This window comes from Prosopis cineraria, unplaced genomic scaffold (genome assembly GCF_029017545.1).
Source record: "Prosopis cineraria cultivar Desert tree isolate PC_DT_omini unplaced genomic scaffold, ASM2901754v1 PC156, whole genome shotgun sequence".
Taxonomy (NCBI): domain Eukaryota; kingdom Viridiplantae; phylum Streptophyta; class Magnoliopsida; order Fabales; family Fabaceae; genus Prosopis; species Prosopis cineraria.
This window is the reverse complement of record NW_026555483.1, coordinates 25,452-41,253: the sequence shown is the minus strand read 5'-3', so window position 1 is coordinate 41,253 and position 15,802 is coordinate 25,452. Positions and strand designations below refer to the sequence as shown.

At 32.2% G+C, this 15,802-nt stretch overlaps 1 protein-coding gene and 1 long non-coding RNA gene across 2 annotated transcripts; one reads left to right on the top strand and one right to left on the bottom strand.

The window, feature by feature from the left end:
* Positions 1–115: 115 nt before the first annotated feature.
* LOC129295632 (uncharacterized) lies at positions 116–2,169 on the bottom strand. Its single transcript, XR_008589601.1, has 2 exons — positions 2,067–2,169; positions 116–583 (listed from the first exon to the last, which is right to left on the bottom strand). It is a non-coding gene; the product is annotated as an uncharacterized LOC129295632 (long non-coding RNA).
* Positions 2,170–8,407: 6,238 nt separating this feature from the next.
* Positions 8,408–11,566, top strand: LOC129295629 (uncharacterized protein At3g17950-like). Its single transcript, XM_054934166.1, has 3 exons — positions 8,408–8,700; positions 9,030–9,161; positions 10,962–11,566. Exons 1-3 carry the CDS (start codon positions 8,689–8,691, stop codon positions 11,319–11,321), a joined length of 504 nt encoding a protein of 167 aa, XP_054790141.1. The 5' UTR covers positions 8,408–8,688; the 3' UTR covers positions 11,322–11,566.
* Positions 11,567–15,802: the final 4,236 nt, after the last annotated feature.

The following is a 15,802-nucleotide window of genomic DNA, read 5'->3' as shown; positions in this document are numbered from 1 at the left end:
GAACATTCAAATGATGGAAAAACCCCATACATCAAAATTTGACCACCCGGGTGCCATTTCCCAAAATGGACCCTAAACCCCCAAAATGCACAAATCATACAAGAGTGGTCACAAATCAATCCAAATATCATGTATTTATATAAATATATATGCTAAACATTTTCACTTGGCTCAGAGCTCCTTGTGGGGCCCACGCACCCACTCTCTCTATCCAAGCTGTATGTTTTCCCATAGCACACCATTTGCAATGCAACCACTTTGCATTTGCTTATAAAATCACATATATATCAAAATAAAGATCTGCTTGTAATAGAAACTTGGTGTACTAAGTAAATCCATCAAAACCACACACCATAACCAAGTTTCCTAGCCACAAGTCTGCAAACAGACAAAAATTCATACACAAGCACACAATCCACACATATTCACACACACACACATAATCATATCCTACTGGCACCCTAATCTTAAATACATTACAATATATTTGCTCAAAAGAAAGGGGTTGCAGTTCTTTACAAATCACAAGCAAACCCCTAGCTTTGCTCTTTTCCCCGTCCACCACTGGATCCTTCGCCTGGACCTAGAATATTGAAAAGAAAGGGGTGAGACAACCACAGTCTCAGTAACAGTGAAATCTATATTGATTATTACAAAGTAAGCCATAATTAAATAAATGAATAATAAATTCAATATAGTATATAATTTAGCCATTTAAAATGCATGAATGCATGACCTAGGTCGGTATGGCCTTTCATGACCAACAGAATGCCCCTTGGTACTCTTTAACTCGCAGGTAAACCTTATACCTACTTGTACCTCCACAGGCACAAAACATAATCTAAGGCATGATCTAATCCACCGAACCGCCTATGCCCCTTCGACGTGAATCCTGAGCAGTCAAAGCTAACTCCCTCCCAGAGCCAGCCCCACTTACTCTCCATGTGAGGGCTACCTTGGCCTAGGCACTCAACCTCACACTTCATATGTCGGATTCCCTCCCCCACTGAGAGGTGTCGAACACTCAATACACTAACCACTTTAGTGCACTGAGCCCACAATACGTAAGACAACACTGAGTACTGACAGTGTGCCATAGAATATCAAAAATCCACACCTTCTCATTGGTGAACTCCCACCGAGATCATGCCTTTTACTCTTGTCTACCTTTCCTGAGTATTGACCATTCAACACTCTAAAGTAGTATAATATTTATAAATCTCATTTCCATAAAAACATTGTTATTAAACAATTAGAAAACATATTTGCACTATAATCAAAGTAGTACCCCATAACCCCTTATAAAGCACATTTAATCTTTTAAAACATGTAATGCATGATAACTAGTAATATTTATTCAAAAATAGCTAAAACAAAGTAATAAGAAATATAAATTCCCCTGTTACCTCAACCCTTTAGTACCAAAAGGGTTCCCCTTGTATAAAATAGGGCTCGGCTTGTTCCTTACTTCTCAATAAGTTCCACCAACAATTTTCTACAACATATAAGTGATCCACATCACTTATTATGAAAAAAAGCATTAATGAAGACTATAACTCATACCACACAACTTGGCTCTATGAGTCATAATCCAACCTAATGGTCCATATATTAAACCAACCATTCACATAGTATCGCTTAACCACCAAAACCATTTATTAGCCATCACTAGGCTAATTTTCAATTTATATAATTTTTTATCAATTAAAAACCTTCACTTAGTGTCACCAACTTTCACCATTAGCCCTTATAATGAAAACCAAACCTTAATTTAAATCTTATTGGGCTCAAATAGCAAAATTATAACTAAATCAATAAGCTTAAACCATTGAAGAGCAAAAACCCAATTTCTCAAGGTTTATTTTGTGCCCAAAACACCTCTTTTCATCCAATTATCCACTCAAAATATTAGATTACTATCTAGAAACTCAAAACATGCTCCCTAGGATCCAAAGAAATAAAAGCTTACAAGAATAAAGCCTTTGGGATCAAAATCCAAAAATTTCCTCTTCCAAAAATTGAAGAAAATCAAGAGAAAGAGAAGAGGATTGAAGTAGGGAGTTTACCTATCGTGTAGCCGAGCTCGCAACGGTCGCAAAGACTCCTAGATCCAAGTCTAACTCCCTCCCTTTCTCTTCTCTTCTTCCTCTCTCCCTCTCATACGTTTCCTTTCCTTTCCTTTCCAACTCAATTTCTGCGTTTCTGCATCATTTGGGTCTTTAAATTGCTGGTCAAAAAGTTTGGGGAAAATTACAAGAAAGGGCCCAACATTTTTTATTATTGCACAAAAGCCCGGGTCAACTTTGGTAATTTTTCCCATAGTTAAAAATAAATAAAACCAAACTTTTGCTTAGTAAAATTCAAACTCTGGGCCTCTATTAAATTATTCTAAATTTTAATTTAATTATAGATATTTTATTTTATTTTTATTTATTTTTTTAAATAAATTTGAGTCTTAAAATTTTTAGGATGTTACAAAGTGTGTGTTTATTAAGTGAGAATTAAAACTAATATAATTTCAACAAATATGAGAAATATTACAATACACATAAATAACCATCCTTATATCCCTCCATTAACCTCGAGCCGTAGCCCTCACTCGGTGCTAAATTACTCGGCCAAAGGTAGATTAACCCGAACCCTTACAAGCCACCTATTGAACTCCAATAGGAGCGTACCACGTGGCACATAAATACAACAACAATAACAAGTCTCCCAACACTTTCCACAATAATCAAACAAATTCATAATAATATTGCACAATTATACAATATTACAAAATTCATAATTTTCTCAATAATCACCCAATTAACATGAAGTAACACTAATCACAAATTAAAAGCATGGTTACCTTGTGGCTTTTTAATAAATTATTCCTTATAAATTTCTCTCCCACCACAATCTTCACCAATAACACAATCTACAAATAATATATTATTTATAAATATTAGTTTTAATTATTGAAACTAATAAAATAATTCTAATAATAGAATTAAAAATATAACATAATTTCTAGTCTCAATCTTAATACAAATCTAGAGTTAATACTATTAAGTAAAATTTTAACTCCTCTTTTACTCATCAATAAACATTAATAATCTAAAAATCAACTTCTAAACTAATTTTTATTATCAAAATTTTTTTTATTTCATAAATTCGCACCTAAAATATCCAAAAATTAGAAATTGAGTCTCAAGCTTAGAATCATAATCCTATAGCCATAATAATTCACTTCTCATCCCAAATAATCATCTAAACCTCAATAATTCAACATATATTTTCAAATTTAATAAAAATCTAGTCTAGGATTTGATCCTTAAGCCATAAATTTAAAAATCATCAATAAATTTATACTCTAGAATATTTATTATACTACTAACAACCTCAAAAATTATGTTTATTCAACATAAATTCATCCCTCTTCCAAATCTTAAATTTTCTACCACCACAAACTCAGAAACCAAAGAGGAAGGATGGCTATGAATAAATTTTAGATCACTTACTTAGTCTTGAAAAACTTAAAATTACACACTAAATATCCTATTAAAAACTCTTACCTTAAAAATTCAGATCTCCCGTACCGGCGACTCACGCTCACTCTACCTCAGCTCGCGAACGAAGGAAAGAAATGAAGAAACGAAGGAAAGAGGTGAGTTTTTAAAAAAAAATACTGTGAGTCCCACATCTTTTTTTTTATTGTTTTCCTCTTTCCTCTCTCTTCTTTCTTTTTTTATTTTATATATATATATATATATATATATGTACTGATGGCACGCGAAAACGCTGAAAGCATCCATTCCTTCTCTTCTTCTTCTTCTTTTTTTATACCTTTTCTTTTTTTAATAATAATAATAATAATTTAATAATAATTTTTTTAATTAATTAATTTTAATTTTTTTATTTTAATTTAGAATTGTATCCTAAGTTAGATTTAATAATCATCTCCTACTAATTTACTTACCTCTAAATATTTTTCAAAATTTCTATTAACCCAAATTAACTATTAAAATTTAAATTGGGATGTTACACGGCGTGTGGTTAGTCCGCCACGGTGCACAGAAACAAATTTAAATGCAATGGGCTCCTCTGTGCTATGTGCTGTGGTAGAGGGTAGCATGTGTTGTAGCGTATGGGCAAAATTTTTGATAAATCAAATTGCATCTATGCGAGAAAACAGAAGAGGAAGAAAATGAAGAGAACGTTGAAGCTCTGTTAGGGCATGCTCATTGGCTTCCATTGTTGACATTTTGAAGCTCCTAAACACTCAAGGTAGATAATCTAAGCATTCTTCCTTTCTATCCCTCATTTATGATGATTTATGGTAGGGTTTGAGTTGGAAAATTAATTTTTGATCCATAGGAGTATAGGTTCGATTCTATTGATAAAAATAAGTATAATGGGAGTTGTTTAATATATTGTTTAATGTGGTTGGTCTATGTGAGCATTTATTTTCTGAAAAATGATATTTATGAGGTAGTTGGGAGATGTTTATATGCATTAATGATGGTTTGAAGTGTTGTTAATGATAACATACATCAATAAAATTTAATGAGCCCATGAGGTATGAATGGGTAGTGATTATAAGTTGACAAAAATAGAGTGTGTGGAGTTATATGTTGATAAAATTTTAAGAGTTAGACAATAATGAAATTCTTTTGGCATGGATGGAGAGAGGTTCATTTTTGACACCATTCGAGCTTGTTGAAGCTTTAGAAAGTTGGTATGGTGAGGGGTAAACCTTTGACCTCTCAAAGGTTTGAGATAAATAAAAAAAACTTAATCTTTATAGTTGAATGTTAAATGTGCTTGTGAAATGTGAATTATGAGCTAAATTAATGATGCATATTGATAAAGTATTTAATTTGTGAAATAGTTTTTGAAAAAAAAACCTTGCTTTTGCCACCCTTGGTGTTTTATGAAATTGATTATAATTTATTACTATGGATGGAGAATTGTGATATATTATGTGTTAAATTGTGGAGTATTGAGTTATGTAAGTTTATGTATTATGAATTGATTATTAAATGCATATTATGTGAGAAATGTGCATAGCATGATCACTGGCGGGAGTTCACCTAGGGAGCGAAGTAGATTGGTTGAAATCTATGTGGTATTGGCAGTGATCGTTGGAAGTAGAAACTAACCTTGGCACCAACAGTTGAAATCAGGAAGTAGCCATTGTCCCGTAGTTGATTTAGGACTGTCCCACTTATTCTATGAGGGACTCAAACCTAACCAATCTCCACCAGTTCATGAGTAGGCTACATTAAGGGGTACGATACCCCATAGTTGTTAGTATTAAGGAAAACCGAATTACATAAGTGAGTGAGTTAATCTTGGCCCGATATCTCCTTACAAGTGAAAGGCTGGGTTAGTCTGTGAAGAATGTAGCCATATGATAGCCACCGATTTCGTATCGGAGGTAACAAGAGGACATAAGGTTGGCATGTGATTATGCATATAAGTCCGGCTACATGGTTGTTAGTTTTGTAGTCCAGTATGTATTGAGGGTGCATGGTTGTTGTTTTTGTGACCTTGTGTTGTGTTTTTGCTAAAGTAATTGCCAACTAGGATTATTTGACATGATTTATGTACTACTTGCATGATTTTGTATATAATTAGTGTATTTTATGCCCTAAGTTAGTGAGTTTTAGTTGTTAACTAGTGAATAGGGTCAAAATACTTATACAAGTAGAAACATATGTATTTTGAGAAATTTAAAATGAAATTGTTAATTTTGTGTAACATTTCCTCCCCTTTTATGTTTTGTGAAAATAAGAGTTGAGTGGTGATTTTAAGAGATAACCATTTTTGATTGTATATGATGCATTGCATGAGCCCGCAAGAGTCCATTGAGTGTGATCGAATGATTAGTGTGAACTATTGACACGTGTGGTTGAGTTGGGACATCCCATTTGGGAAATTTTGTGAAAAAGTGGTCATAATAGGTTTTCATGTCTAACTTTTTATAGAAAATGAGTTTGAGTGTGAAACTGATGCTATTAGCTAAAGCTAGGAGAAAGCTCTGTGTAGACACCAAAACCACCTTAATCAGACGTCGGATGGAGATTTGGGATGCGTTGAAAGTTTGCTCCCTATGCTGTCAAATGATAGCACTGATGTTATCAAATTTCGTGCAATGCGCCGCGACTTATGGCACGGAAAAGACACCTCAATCGGACGTCGGACGGAGATCTGGGATGCGTTGAAAGTTCATTCCCTATCTGTTAAATGACAGCACTAATGTTATCAAATTTCATGCAATGCGCCACGACTCATGGCACAGAGAAGACACGTCGCGGCACACATGCCGTAAGCTGCGGCGCACGTGTCATTTTCTGCACAAAATTTATTTTTGAGTATTAAAACTCATCATTTTGAGTCTCAATTAATTTTCAAGCTTTCGCTTTACTTTTAAAACTCTGATATGGACTTCTTAAATAATGTTTAAAATTTGAATTATTGAGATTGGGATTCCTTTGAAAGAATTTTGAGAAATTCCTTTTGTAAAATTTTATAATTTGATAATCCTTTAACGGTTAAATCCTAGATTGTCATAATTTAGAGACAATTGCAGTTTAACCTCAGAAAGGTTATATTGGAAAGCTCTAGATGTTTAGTTTCCAACAAAATAATACCCACTCAAAAATTCAAAGCAATTTGAAAGATATGACTAAAAAAGTGAGAAAAGGTTAGCAGCATTTTTTCGAGTACTAGAAGTTTTAACAACCAATTTTAAAAAATCATATCTACTTCATATAAAATCTATTTTGAATGAAATAGATGTCTTTAGAAATATTTATAAGCCTATTTTTAAACAAAAGAAACTTCACATTAAATAGATTTGTATATTAAGAGATGTAGAGAAAAAACTGAATCAAGGTCAAAACTAAATATCTCCCAAATTCTTAGTGAACTTCAAATGTTAATAACATAACTTCATTATGAGTAAATATAAATTTTAAGAAGCTTTATGGAGTTAGTTTTTAAATAATTTTTAAGAGAAAATATTTTCAAATCTTTTGAGATATAATTAGTTGAAAACAAGATTAAAGTTATATCTCACTATTTATTTTAAAAATAAATTGAATGTTGTGATGCATATAAAACAATGAAGTTAACATAATGATTAAAAAGCTTTATAATATTATACTTATCAAGACCAAACCTATGATGGATCGAAGCTTGTAAATCTTCATTCACTTAAGCTCCGATTGGATCATCTTTCTCATCTTCCTTATGTTTTTCATTCTTGAGTGAAGCATGCTAATAATTACTTCAATGGCTATCTCTTCATGCTCACTCATATTTTTACTTTAGATAACCTTCAATAATGTGTCATAAATAAAGTGGTTAGTCCAAGTATCAATATGCATGAGAATTAGTGTAAAAGTTATTATATCATGCCATGCATATATAAATCTTATATTGTAAATATCCAAATTATAAAAATAACACTTTGATCACTCTTAGATATATAATCAATTTAGGATAAGAAAAATATATAATAGGATAAAATAACTTTTGAGGACATAAATTATTTTTTCAAATCCCAAATAGTATGAAACAATATAAGTAAAATCACTTTAAAAAATTTGTTCCATAGTTATAGTTAACTAATATATGTAAGAGAACAACTAATCCATATAATTAGCTATTCGATATTCTCAAATATATTAGCTAAGATAATACAACTATATTTGTCATTATCAAAACTTAAACTTAACATAATGTCATAAGTCATTATGTCCAATAAAATTATGTTAGATAATGTAACTTTAAAGTAAATATTGTATTCCATGATACTTATTTATTATTTGCCTATTGTAATGGAATTTATTTGTGATTCTCCCATATTCTTTCTATCTCAATAAATACTTGAATTATATGATTTTATATTTTCTATTCACGCACAAAGTTGAAATAAAAGTGTAGAATACTTGAATTATATGATTTTATATTTTCTATTCACGCACAAAGTTGAAATAAAAGTGTAGCCAAAAATTTGTTTAATAATAGTTTTGGCCAAGTATATATATGTAGCAATTCAAGCATGGATTAAAATAGATAAGATAGACCACTGTTAATAAAAACAGTTTTACATCACGAGAGTTGGAATTTGGCTTAGGTGTGTAGAAATAATACTCCAAGTTTTTTCAGAATATTGGAGCATAAAATTAAAAAAATATAACTTAATTGTCCCCAAATAAATCGTGTAATTTATTTATACGATAATCAGAACAACATATAAATATACACACTTGATGAATTAAATACAAGAACCAACATTTATTTGAGAGGACAGGGTCATTAATATGTGTACCGAAACTGCTGTAACTTGCGCTACTACCACCAACTTGTGTCCCCTCAAAAACACAGGATCTTGGTGGGAAGTCACTCTCGTAGTTCTCACTCTCTGACTTTGCGGGTTTCAGGGGAAACGATGTTGAATTGTTTTGAATTGGAGCCAGAAATCGCCTGCGTCTATTTCTGTTGCAGTTTTTACATTTAGCATCCCAAAATTTACTCCATTGCTGTTGATCATGGACCCCTTTTGTTTTTCGAATTCAACCTATTTGGTGTTATGTCTCTGATAATGTAGGATGTGAAAATGACACTAATCCTTCACTCTTCCCTCTATTTCGTTCAAATCTCGTCTCCACAAATCCTTCAGCAAACACAGTAATCATGGCTCTGCAGGTACCATCTTCCTTATTATGCGTTTTTTGGGTTATTTTCTTTGAATCAATCGGAGGACCAAATATCAGGGAAGAAAGTTTGTGGCCTTCTCCCTTTTGTTTTACGCATTTTGGGGTTGAGGTCTTCAGGTGGGTGATGGTCGGACTTCAAGTGCTTGAAACTGTAAACACTACAGTTTTTCAAGACAAAAATCATATTTATGGATCTCAGAACTATTATTCTGGTTTAAAGTAGTAAAATTTGATATTTATTTATTTATTTTATCAGTTTTCGTCTAGTTTAGTCATTTTGAGATAGTTACTTTTAAATTCTGAAGAATGATAATGCAGGAAGAAGGGTGGCCCTTCGGATTACTGCATGGGAGGATTAGGTTGGTACAAAATGACAGTGATTTCTCTGGATCAATACTCACTGCTTCTCCCACTTCGTTCACTCATTCTACTTCAGATCTTGAATCCCAGGTTGGTGACCTTTGAAGATCAACCAATTCAATTCATGGTCGTTGCTCTGTTTTTGCTTCTTTTTTTTTATCATTACTGGATTCCCTATTAGTTTCCCAAATGTCTCTGTTTTAATGTTCTTGGTGTTAGCATTTATCAATATGGTCATAGGAATATATCGTTCATATCGTTAATCAATTATTATCATTATTTATTTTAAAGTTAAAAGACAAATTTGTTTTGAAACATTTTCTTTAAGAACGTTGGGCATTTTAAATTTTTTGATAGAGTAATTTTTTCTTAAAACTTTTAAAAAGGGTGCTTTTTCGCCGTTATAAATTCACCGTCGGTTGACCATCAAAACTCAAGTTTGACTGTTAATAAAACACATGGCAATGCTGAGTTGGACAATTTATTAATAAAAAAGAAAACTAAACCTACTTTGTTTGTATTAGCTCGAGACGCCGTTTCCTTTTCCTCTTTGGTCTTCATCACCATACCGGAGAAATTGTAGGAACCTTTCCCATTTTCCTGTGCTAAAAAAAGAGCAATGGGTTCTCGTTGAAATTGCTCAATTAGCCTTGAATGTGTTCCAATAAAGGAGAGACGGGGAACTGACAGAAGCTTGAGTGCTCGATTCCTGTGGCTGGTGTGATGATAAGGAAGAGACGGCGAACTGATGAGGACAATGGTGACATTTAACCATCGTCTTCAATCTCATTGATCTCGACCTGCGATGAATAGAAAGTTCCCCGTGAGAAGATGCGACTTTGAACATAGATCTCGATTATTTTGAAATTAGTGAGAAATTTTGTTTTTAATCTGCAAATCTGTAAAAGTTGTTTTGAGTTTTGAATCTGTAAATGTTCTTTCTTGTTCTTTGTTTTGAATCGGCAAATGAATCTGGCAAAAATCGAGTAGGTATGGGTCAAACAAGAATGGGTTTAATCAATTGAGGGAGCTCTTTGCCTCTTGTTTTTCTCAAAGGTAGTATTAGAATTTTGAAAGTGATCTGAACACTCAACGGCAATATCATTTTGTAACTTTTGCAAAAGGTAGCACAATTATCGCCTAAATTTGGACGAATCTACTTCTTTTTTGTTACTAGAAGGTCGGCAGCGAAGGTTTGTGGGTGAGGGAGAATGGTCGCCGACGAGTGAAGTGGGAGATGAAGCACACGCCATGGAGGAAGAGGGATGAGAGATGGGTACACGTGGACGACGCTGGTCATCTTTTGGTCCAATTTCTTCCCTTTTTTTTTGGGTCCAATTTCTTTTTGTTGGGTTAAATTAACCCTAAAACAAAGTAGGTTTAGTTTTTTTATTAATAAAGCGTCCAACTCAGCATGCCATGTGTCTTATTAACAGTTAAACTTGAGTTTCGATGGTCAACTGATGGTGGATTTAACGGCAAGGCAAAAAAGGACTTCTTTTTTTTTTTTTTAAGTTTTAAGGTAAAAATACTCCATCAAAAAATTTAAGATGCCCAACGTTTTTAGATAAAAAATTTTGGAGCAAATTTATTCTTTAATTTTTTTTTTTTTGACATAAATGATTTTATGATAATTAATAATTGATATCATCATCATCATTTTTTTGTTGAAGTTTAACTGAAAAATTCCACAATAAATAACGGATAACAAAACAAATCTTACAATGATTGAGAAATGAGAAACAGCCTTTAATGAGTGGCAATTTGTTGACCAAATTGATTAAAACAGTCAAAAATTTCCCTGACGAAGTAAAACCATCCTTTACTTGTTCAACAATACTTGACGTTTGTGAGGTTGGATTCTTCATCTATGTGTCTTCTGTGTTCTAGTCCCCAGGATCCTTGTTCCATGAAAAGACCATCACACTTGGAACCCTCATTGGCGATTCTAGCCTCCTGGAACTCTCACAGAGATCAAACAGGGGAAGAACAGTGGTGGACCCCACAAAGGACAGCAATAAGAAGAGTCATAAGATGAAGCCATGGCTGCTCTCATTGTGCTCGAAAAAAACCACTGATGCAGTAAGTGTGAAGGATGGTCCTTCTCTTGGTCACTACCTTGAAGCAGAGAGAAGAGCTGCAACTTCTTTCAGATTCAACCATTCTGTCTGTGCTTCTTCCCATTTCTCCCCAATTCAACGCTCAAACTCTCTATCATCACCATGCATTCTCAAACTTGAGAATCCATGAAATTTATCTCAATTTTACTTTTCTTTTTAGTATTTTCCTCCTTCCAACAGAAGAATACTTCATGAAATTTATGAACCCTCAAGTTATCCTTCTATCATCTGTTTCATTGGGTGGGACAATGGTTATGCAGATAACCAAGTAATTGCCTCTTGTTACTCTTTTCGTTTAACGTGAGATTCAATATTTTAGCCATCCAACAGTACATTTGGTCTTATCAATGTCATGTTTCCTTCAAGTTTGAGTTATTCCGCTAGTTTGCTAAAGAATACTCCCTGTGGTCCTAACACACATAGAACTAACACCCAGAACTTAATATGATAATGATAATCAAATGTTCAAACAATGTACAGGTACGATATTCAAACAATACTCAACTCTGTATCTTAACATATTGTCAATGATAATCAAATACTTAACAATCACATTACTTTTCTAGGGGCATGCGACTTATTTTTATGTTAACTGTATTCTAAAAAAGCACAAATGCGAGGACGACATTGAAGACAAAGTATACTTGCGATTTTTTTTTTTTTGGCAGAAGTAGTTTATGAAAGTTTGAAATTGTATGTGTTCAAACTTCTAACAGACTATAGAATAGAAAAGAGAAAATGAATCTTTAAAAGCAATGATGTTATAAGGAGATATGGAATTCTCTAATTGGTATGAGGGAATCTTCAAAAGATTTTCAACAGCATGTCCCGCTTCATATTCCATTCTAAGCCAAGATCTGCTCTGATTTGCCACCGCTTAGTGTAAGCTTTGTAGAGAGGGAGAAAATAATAACAAATTTTTTGGGGGGCGTGTTTGGGGAATTCCAGCGAGAAAATTTTCTATTTGAGTTTTGAACTAATGTCAGATGGAGTAAAACTTTGAAGCTTCATATTAATCAAATTTGTAATTGCTAAATTCCAAGGAACTTTACTAGGCCACATGTCTGGTAACCAAACACAAACCTTTGCTCCAAGTCCAACCCACTGGAAGGAACATTGCAGAAATCCATAAAACAGAGACCGCCCATTAATTTTTGTCTTGATCAAGTCCACAAAAAAATTAAGACAAGACAACTAGAATGTTATTGTCCCATGAGTTTTTTTTTCTTATTATTTAAATAAGAAAACGTTGTATCAATTTTGAGGTTTATAATAAAAGGACTTTCTGGATGACCCACTGTGTTAAAAAGAACTGTGTTTTAAGTTTAGCAGACGACATTTTGGCCATTTCTAGAGATACATACCGATTGGCAAATGGAATGTGAAAGGTAGCCACTTAGCAATTCAAGCAAAAGTGAATTCCCTAAAAACACTTTTAATTAGCAAAGTAAGAAGGTGTTTGTTTTTAGCTTTGGCGTTTAGCTTTGGAAAATTTCTATGCGTATTTTGTGAGATGTAACAACTTCAAGCTTTCGGTGAAAATATTTTTTTTCAACATAAGGTTGCAAACATGCAAGGAAAAAAAAAGTCATGTCAAAATATATGTTTTGATGTTTTATGCATCCGAAGAATAAATCATCAAAAATCTTAATATTAAAATTGCCACTAAAAGATGAGCAAGTTAATTTATACATTTATTAATTCCTCTAAATAAATAATTAAAAGTGATTATTCAATCTCTCATGACTGAGCCTTTAACCTTCAATATAGTTTCAAAGAGGGGATGATTTGGGATAAAATAGCATTGGATAAGTTTGAGATTTTTAAATGAGTTAGAGTAAATGTTAATTTTGGTAAATTTTCCTTTCTAACAAATGTTAAGTCATTCAAAAATAGCTACAAACTCAACAACGGTGCTTGAATAATAACTAGAGAAACTCTTTAACTAATTTCTTTGATTATTTTAGATGAGGCCTCCACAAGCACGTCTCCATTTCTATTAACCGTTCTATCAATAAGAAGTTTGACCCAATTAGGGGCAGGAACTATTTAGCAAGACATTTATCTTGATACATATGAACTTATTCTTAAGGTTTTGGTGAAAATTCTTTTCAAATGTAAAACAAATATTCTCTCTTAAAATCTTATTTAGTCTTACGCATGAAGGAAAGATATACTCCATCCGTTAAAAAATATAAAACATTTTTTAACGGGTTGTATATTTAAAAATATAAAATATTTTTAATTTTTTAAGGTATAATCATTATATTTTTTTTTCAAAATGCCCCTATTATAATAGATCACTATATATATATATTATTTTTTAAGGTGAAACACATTATTAAATAGGAGTAAATATATAAAGATAGTATTAGTTTAAAGATAAGTATCTACTTTGTTAGGAGTAAAATTCGATTAAAAATGTGTTATATTTTCTAACATAGGGACTGGTAGTTTTCTTCAACATTATCCATTTTATTTGTACTTGGTTGTAATATGTAACATCCCAAAATTATTTTCTTAATTAATTAAGATAATGAAGGATAAACATATAAATTTAAATTTAAATTTAAATGGGTTTGATGATAATTAGAGATAGTTAATAGGTCTATTGGGTTTAACTTTAAATTAGGTTTAAAAGTGAATTGGGTCATTTGGGCTCAAATTGTTAAAAAAAAAATTGGACTTTTGCCCACTGTGCATTTTGTTGTAGTGCAAAAATTTACGCTGTAGTATAATTATTAGAATCATTTTTTTAAAACACAAAAAACATCCGAAATAGGGAGAAAGGAGCTAGAAATAGAGGGAGGGCGATTGAGAGAATAGTTACTTTGCTAGGACATCAATTTTTAAGTATTTTGGAGGTGATTAGAGTTTGATTTCACCTAGGTATGCCTTTCTTATCTCTTCATCTTCTCTCTACATGTTTTGGAGTGTGAGATTTGAGGTTGGGAGATGAAAATTTTTGAACATAGAGCTATGGGTCCAAACTCATTGGTCTAAATGAAACTAATGAGAGTTGTTTGAGTTATCTAAACCTAAATATAGTGGTTTTGTATGTCTATGAAAGTGAGCTCTCGACTATGGATGGATTTGTGCATTAAAATACCATTAATGATGAAGGTTTTGATTGTTGGAAGCCATTAATGATGGTAGATGGGTTTAATAAAGTTAGTTGGAGCTAATGGGAGTTAATAAACCTAATGTAATTATTAAACTTAAGATTTGAGAGTTTTGATTGATTATTTGAAACTTGAGAGTTTGAAGTGAGTAATTTGTATCATTGATGATGATTTTGGATTGTTATATGATATATTAGTAATTATTTAAGTTGTTAAAGGCAAATAAAGTTAATGGGAATTAATGAACTCATTGAATGTGAGATTGATCTTTTAGTTGATAAATTTGCTTATTAAAGTATGAAATTAGAAGTTGAAAATGATGATTTCGATTATTATTAGTAATATGTGTTAATATTAATTGTAGACTAATCTTGTGAAGCACCGATCAACTTAAATTTAGCTCGAAAGTCAAGTTATAATTGAGAGATAATCTTTAACCTCTCAAAGTTTGAGATAATTGAGGGAAATTTGGTTTGTACATTTGCTTATTATATAGTTATATGTTTAAATGAATTGTTTGAAAACTAAGTTATGTTTGTAAATTGATATTTGATACAAATTGTGATAATATGAGTAAGTTTATGTGATGTGTTGAAATTGATGTAATAATATGTATAAGAATAATTGTCTATATGAATATATATGTGATGTGTGGATAAATGATATATTTGAGCATAAACATAAGAACATGACAAGACTTATAATGTGATGATGTGATATGAATGAGATAGAATATGTGATGGAAATAATAACTAAAGGTGAACAAAGTGGTTAGTGGAGTTTGATAGTTGAGCAATTGCGTGCAATGCATTTAATGAGAAATTTTATACTAGAGTAAGCATGTTTTATTTGCGTGATCATCAGGTGGGAGTTTGCTTATAGGGAGAGGAGTAAATGTTGTAAATCCACGTGATATTGGAAACTTATTGTTAGAATCAAAAGCTAGCCAGTCTATCAACTGTTGGAATCAAAAGGTAGTCATTGTTTCATTATTGTAGAGAGACTGTTCTACTTATTTTTGAGGAGCTCCAACCTAACTAATCTCCATAGGTTCATGAGGAGGTTAAATTAGGGTATGACATCCCATGGTTGTTAGTATTAGGAGAAAATCGTGTCACACAAGTGAGTATAGTAGTCTTGGCCGGTCAGCTCCTTATGAGTGGAAGGCTTGGGAAGTCCAAGTTTATAGACATAGCCCAATAAATAGCCACCAATTTTATGTTAAAGATATCAAGATGGTATAAAGTTGGCATTGATTATGCATATTATATCCCAACCACTTGGTTATTATTTTTATGGTTTGACATGATTTGATAGGGGGTACATGGTTATTAATATTGTAACCTCATATATATTTTAATGCATATTATTATGTGACCATATAGTTGTTATTTTTGTGGCCATGCATGTCTTACGAAGGGTGCATGATTGTTATTATTGTGATCCTTGCATGCTAAGTAATCTAATATTACATGATTATTAGTTTTGT

Excerpts from the sequence above, each read along its gene's own strand:
- LOC129295629 (XM_054934166.1), top strand. Across the intron at positions 9,162-10,961 it reads CTTCAGATCTTGAATCCCAG|TCCCCAGGATCCTTGTTCCA; the intron begins GTTGGTGACCTT and ends TCTGTGTTCTAG.